The sequence below is a fragment of the Trichosurus vulpecula genome, chromosome 4 (genome assembly GCF_011100635.1).
Source record: "Trichosurus vulpecula isolate mTriVul1 chromosome 4, mTriVul1.pri, whole genome shotgun sequence".
NCBI classification, from domain to species: domain Eukaryota; kingdom Metazoa; phylum Chordata; class Mammalia; order Diprotodontia; family Phalangeridae; genus Trichosurus; species Trichosurus vulpecula.
In genome coordinates this window covers 170,837,210-170,843,713 of record NC_050576.1, presented here as the reverse complement: position 1 = coordinate 170,843,713, position 6,504 = coordinate 170,837,210, and the positions used below count along the sequence as shown (strand labels likewise).

At 48.5% G+C, this 6,504-nt stretch overlaps 1 protein-coding gene across 1 annotated transcript in view; it reads left to right on the top strand.

Moving 5' to 3' along the window:
* Positions 1 to 601: 601 nt before the first annotated feature.
* The window catches only part of EPX (eosinophil peroxidase), a 15,997-nt gene continuing 10,094 nt past the window's right edge, over positions 602 to 6,504 (top strand). The window contains exons 1-7 of the mRNA XM_036757336.1: positions 602 to 623; positions 1,815 to 1,895; positions 2,118 to 2,208; positions 2,777 to 2,946; positions 3,142 to 3,265; positions 3,973 to 4,102; positions 6,159 to 6,365. Coding sequence (XP_036613231.1) covers positions 1,817 to 1,895; positions 2,118 to 2,208; positions 2,777 to 2,946; positions 3,142 to 3,265; positions 3,973 to 4,102; positions 6,159 to 6,365 — 801 coding nt within the window. The 5' untranslated portion in view covers positions 602 to 623; positions 1,815 to 1,816. The remainder of the gene's footprint in view (positions 624 to 1,814; positions 1,896 to 2,117; positions 2,209 to 2,776; positions 2,947 to 3,141; positions 3,266 to 3,972; positions 4,103 to 6,158; positions 6,366 to 6,504) is intronic.

Sequence of the window (6,504 nt, the reverse complement as noted above, 5' to 3'; positions counted from 1 at the left end):
CTCCTCACAATTCTATTGCCCAGCTCCCCAGGCTTTGTCTCCCCAAGAGCTGACTGCCTCCCACTGTTAGGGGTAGCCTGGGAGGGAGCAGAGTGAGAAATAGGCATAGGGTTCATGGCCTGAGTTGGGAGGAAGAGGCAGAGGAGGGAGGTAAGTGGAGTCATCATCCACGGGGCTGGGAAATGTAATGGCAGAAGCATTAGATATGACATCAGAGAACCTGGGTTCCAAATATATCTCTACTAAGTAGTTGGATGATCTTGAGTAAGTCACTTAAATATCTTTGTGCTTCAGCTTCCACAACTGTAAAAGGAGGTAGGGGGGCCTAGAGGAGCTCTAAGGACCCTTCCAGCTCTAACTGTATGATCCGATGATCTTAGTGGGCCTGAGAACAGGGGGATGGGGCCAGAAAACAGTCCCAGCGAAACCACAAGAAAGGGAAGGCCTTGAGCTCCACCTCAAAAGGAGGGGCTGCCTCAGACCCCACCCAGAATCTCCTCCCCTCCCCCCAACCTAGAAAACTTAAAAATCCCTGCCAAGAGGACCCCTCAAGGAGGAGCAGATGGAAGGTGAGTTATGGGAACCTCAGTTTTCTGAAGGGAATTTGGGGTTAGGACAGGAGGGTGGAGGGGATGTGCTCCCTGGGAGTGAGGAGAGTAACAGGTCTTCCAGCAGGGTCCTTGACACATCGGTAAGAGCCCAGGTGGGAGACCTGGATGCAAGTGTTTGCTCTTTTGACTAGCCATTTGACCCAAGCTAGTGAGATAGTTTTATCTCAATTAGCCTCGGTTTGTTCGTCTGTTAAGTGACGATAATAAAATTTGCACTCTGTGTCACAAGGTGGCAGTGAAGAGCAAATAAGATAATGTGTATGAAATGTTTTACAAACTTTAAAGTATATTATAATTGCAAAGTGTTTTATCATTGTTGTTGTTGAATCATTCCAGTCATGTCTGACTCTCCATGACCCCATTTGGGGTTTTCTTGGCAGAGATCCTGGAGTGGTTTGCCATTTCCTTCTCCAGCTCATTTTACAGATGAGGAAACTGAGGCAAATAGTGTGAAGTGACTTGCCCAGGGTCACACAGCTAGTAAGTATCTGAGGCTGAATTGAACTCCAGGCCCAGCATTCTATCCACTGTACTGCCTAGCTGCCCTATTATTATTATTATGAAAGTAATAATATAATTATGTAAAAGTAATATATGTAATATAACATAATATAATAACATAATCATGTAAAATAATATATGTAATAAGTAACATATGTAATAATATATAATCATGTAAAAGTAATATAATATCACATTATAATAGGTAATAATATGTAATCATGTAAAAGTAACCAATGAGCTGTGAGACCTTGGGTGAATCATTTGCCTTTTCATTTTTGTTTTGTTTTTAATGTTCCAAATTCAGAATCCTATTGATATTTATAGTTAGGAGAAATGTCCTACTGGTTCATCACAACACCATTTTACAGATGTTTTAGTCTCTCGGGAACTGTGCTTCTTTTTCTTGTTTTGTAACTTTGCAGAGGGAAGTAGCTCCTGGCTGCTAAAGGGAAACTCACAAGTGTCCAGGTAAGGGGAGATGAATCAGTGGGGGCCGGGGGGTGGGGGTGGCAGGAGGGCTGGATTTGGAATTCCAAGCCTAGCTCTGTGATTGTGGGCTCTCTCGGTCTACAAATCTATTCATTTGTAAAACAGGGGATTTCTAAGGTTCCTTCTGGCTTTAGATTCTGCGGTCCCTTGCTTATAATTCGATACCCTTAAATGAGGCCTCTGATCCTAGAATGGGGATGTCTCTTTCAGACATGAAGCTGCTTCTGCCCCTCGTGTGGCTTTTGGCCACGCTGACTCTGCCCCAGGCCGCAGAGGGCACTGCCTCCGCTGGTAATTGGTTACTCGGACACCAGAATGGGTGGGGAGGGGGATGGAGGAGGGTCTGAGGAGTTTTCCTACAATGTGTGTCACATCTTCTTGGGGAAGAAGGAGAGACAGGGTTCCAGGCCATGATCAGAGAGTCTAAAAACGCTGGCGTGTGGAGTAGGAGCGGCGGCTCTCCGTGGTACTGACCCCTTCCCTCCCTTCATTCTCTGGACATCCGGACGGCAGGTGCTGGTAAGGTGGAGACCTCGGTGGTCGTGAGCTGCATGGAAGAGGCCAAGCGACTTGTGGACAGGGCCTACAAACAGACGCGAGAAAGGTGAATAAGCACAGTAATTGGAATCAGGAGGGAAGAGGAGAGGAAGCGGGTCTGGGGGAAGGAGGGAAAGGAGAGATGGCAGACGGACAGATGTGGAGATAGCAAGAATTAGACCGCGGCTCGAACTGAGGCCATCGCCACGTCCACCTCCCTTCCTCCGGACAAGATGCCCTCTAACCTGAACTTGAACAGGAAGTGCCTGACTCTGTCCATATGTCTGTCTGTCTATCCATGCCCCTCCCCTAGTCCTGGAGTGCTGCTCAGGCACCTGCTCTCCCCCTTCACCTTCTCCCGGCCTAGGGGAACAATGCATTCAAATCCGACCTCGGACACGCACTAGTTGTGTGACCCTGGACAAGTCACTTAATCTCCTAATCTGTCACTTAATCTTAAAGTCACTTAATCTGTCTGCCTCAGTTTCTTCAACTACAAAATGGGGAATAATAAAAACACCTCCCCGCCCCGGTGGTTGAGGATCGAATGAGATGCTCTTTGCTACTTGGCTCGCAGTAGGTGCTTAATAAATGCTTATTTCCTCCCTCCCTCCCCCCGTGCTATTTCTGGTCAGCCTAAAGCGGCGGCTTCAGAGCGGGGCTGCCCGCCCCACGGACCTCCTGGCCTACTTTAAGCGGCCTGCGGCGGGGGCCAAGATGGCTATAAGAGCTGCCGACTACATGCACGTGGCCCTGAATCTGCTGGAGGAGAGGATCCAACACCCAGGACCCTTCAACTTCACAGGTTCTGCCCCGATCCGGCCCAGCTTCTCCCCTCTCCCGGTGCGGCCCCACGGGCCGTCCTCACCCACCGCCCCAAGGTGATGGCTAGCAGGTAGCCCCAGAAAGCGGAGGCTGGTGAGAGAGGGTGGCGCTAAGGGCAAGCCTGGCTGAAAAAAGGCCCCGGCCCCCCAGCCCCTCCTTTCCTTGCCCCGCCCAGATGTGCTGACCCCATCCCAGCTGGACCTGCTGTCCAACGCCAGCGGCTGTGCCTCCCAAGAGGAAGAAGTGAAGTGTCCTCGAAGGAGCAAATACCGCACCATCACAGGAAGGTGCAACAACAGGTAAGGGGGCCTGGCAGGAAGCCGATGGGAGCCCTGAGGACTGCTCCCGCGAGCACTTCTCCAGCTCCCCTGTATGTGCTAGTGATCCACTTTAGAATGGAAGCTCCCGGAAGGCAGGTTTTGTCTTAATCTAGTGGACCGAACGGAGCAGCTGGGTGGCGTCATGGCACTGAGCACTGAGCCTGGAGTCGGGGGGGGGGGGGGGGGGGGGCTTGAATCCAAATGTGACAACACTGCCTAGCTAGGTGACCCTGGGCCGGTCAATTCACTTTTATTTTTGCCTCAGTTTCCTCGTCTGTAAAATGGGGATGATAATAGCAGCTATGTCCCAGTGTTGTCTTGAGGATCGTACGACATAAAAATCGCAGAGTGCTCAGCCCTTAGTAAATACTTAACGAGGTTCTATACTTTCCCCAACAACTCTCTCTTCCCACGCTGTTGGTAAAAAGGTCCTAGCTCTCTTCCTGACCCTTGATTTTTTCTCCTTCTCGTTCCCCTCCTGGCCACCTCCCCACCCATAATATAAACACACATGCACACACGCACACACTTACATGTACATATACACATACACATGCATACACATACCTACACGTCCACATGCACACATACATACACATGCACATACATACACACACATATATATGCGATACATACATACACATACATACTTACACACACATACATACATACATAATTTTTTCCAGGAGGAAACCTTGGCTGGGAGCATCTAACCAAGCCTTGGCCCGTTGGCTGCCTGCAGAGTATGAGGACAGAATCTCTCTCCCTTATGGTTGGACCCCTGGGAAGAAGAGAAATGGATTCACCCTCCCACTGGTAAGGCTGGGGGGCAGCTAGAGCCTCGTTAGCTCTGCAAGACTTACCTTCTCCTGAACACCTGGTAGGTCCAGGCCCAGTCAATGGCTTCCATTCCATTTATTTCTTCTCTACTCTTCCTCTTCCAAGCCTAGTCTAGCAATATCAAAATAGCTAGCATTAATAGAGGGCTTTAAAGTTTGCAGTGCTTTCTTTACAAATATTATCTTGTTGGAGCCTCACAATAATCCCAGGAGGTAGATGCTATGATTATCCCCATTTTACAGGTGAGGAAACCGAGGCTGGGAAAGTTTAAGCGATCCACCCAGGGTCCCACAACTATGAAGTGTTTGAGCCTGGAGTGGATCAGTCTGGGCATCTCCAGGGACCTGTTGGACTATGGTGTAAAGGACAATGACTAAGAAGGCTTTGTCTCCAGGAGCAAGGGTGGGAAATTACCCTCTAGAGGGGAGGTAGAGACAGGAAGGAATCCAAAATGGAAGCTGCTTCTTGCAAGATGAGAGTGGTGAGCACAGTTGATAATTAGGCATTTTTGCACCTGTGGCAAGAGGCAAAAAAAAAAAACAAACCAAAAACCTTTCACTTTCCAGTGGGGAAACCAAGACTCCTGGGACATGGAGGTAGGGAAGGGCTCTATCCTGTGGCTAATTTCCACTCTAATACAGTGCAGCTAATCAAATTCATTTGAATTCAATAAATATTTATTAACTATCACTAGTACTAAGGATATAAAGTAAAAAATGCGAAACAGTCCCTGTCCTCAAGGAGCTTATATAGATTTAGTGATATCAGGGAGAATCTAATCAGTACCATCTAACATGCTGGTGGGGCATCCAGGTAGTGATGTCTTGAAGGTTTAGAACTTGGGAGAGGGATTAGAGTTAGATGAAGAGATCTGGGAGTCACAGGCAAAAAGGTGACAAGTCAACCCACAGGAGGCTTATGAGATTACATCGAAAGGGGATCTAGAGAGAGAAGGCCTAGGACAGTCTTGAGCTTTATAGTCAGGATCAGGGGGAGGTCCATAGATGATGATTCAGCAGAGGAGGCTGGAGAGGAGTTGTCAGGCAAGAGGAGGACCAGGAGGAAGCCGTGTTACAAAGGCTAAGGGAAGAGAGAGAATCCATGAGGAGGGGAGTGACCCATAATATCTTCAAGAGGTCAAGAAGAATGAGGATCGGCGTTAGTAATTCAGAGATCCTAGGAAACCATGGAGAGGACAGTTTCAACCAAGAGATTGAATGCAAGGGTGGAGAAGTGAATGGGAAGAGGAAGCAAGAAATGTAGGCTGCTTTTTCTGAGTTCAGCCGCGAAAGGGGGGAGTCACAGGGCAATGTTGTTGTTCAGCTGTTTCTCAGTCTTGTCTGACTCTTCATGACCCCATTTGGGGATTTCTTGGCAAAGATGCTGGAATGGTTTGCCATTTCCTTCTCCAGCTCATTTTACAGATGAGGAAACTGAGGTAAACAGGATTAAGTGACTTGCCCAGGGTCACACAGCTAGTAAAGTATCTGAGGCCAGAGTTGAACTTAGGAAGGTGAGTCTTTCTGACTTCAGGCCCAGTGCTCTGTGCACTGTGCTACCTAGTTGCCCTGGGAAATAGCTTCCTATTTTAATTACTTATTCTTGCTAAGAATGGGGGAATAGGGGGATGTTTCTCTCCTCCACCAACAGCATCCTTGTCCCCCTTAAGGCTTTGGATTGCATGGAGGTACCTAAGGGGTTGGAGCTGAAGAGGAGAAGCCTAGCTCTAATTTCCTCAGACTCTGGAGGGCAGGGTGGGGCAAACAGTATTCACTATTGAGTTGGGGGTCCTAATCTTCCCCATCTGCTCTGGGACCAACTTGGTGCCCTCTAAATTCAGACACACATGGGACTTCACCATATTTGTCCCACCCCGGTTATAGCTCTGGGGTCAAGGAAAAGAATACATATTCATGAACTCAAGATCAAGGAATCCAGTTTCTTCTATTTCACTCCAGGTCCTACCTTAAATCTTGGGAGGCTCTGGACAAATCATCAACTCCATTGTCCTAACTCGATCTTTTCTGTCCAGGTCCGGGCTGTCTCCAACCAGATTGTCCGCTTCCCTGAGGGAAGGGTCACCTTGGACAGGAATAGGGCGCTCATGTTCATGCAGTGGGGTCAGTTCATTGACCATGACTTGGATTTCAGCCCTGAGTCTCAAGCCAAGGTGGCTTTCACCAAGGGGATCGACTGTTATAAGAGCTGTGCCCGGATACTCCCTTGCTTCCCTATCAAGGTATGGTTCTTGAGATAATACAGAGAGACAATACAATGCAGGGCCTAGCTATTGACACCCTTCTGTGGTCAGTGCTGTTTGAGGCCTTCACAGAGCTGAGGGTGTGGAAGAATATGACATTGCCTTTGCTCTGAGGTAG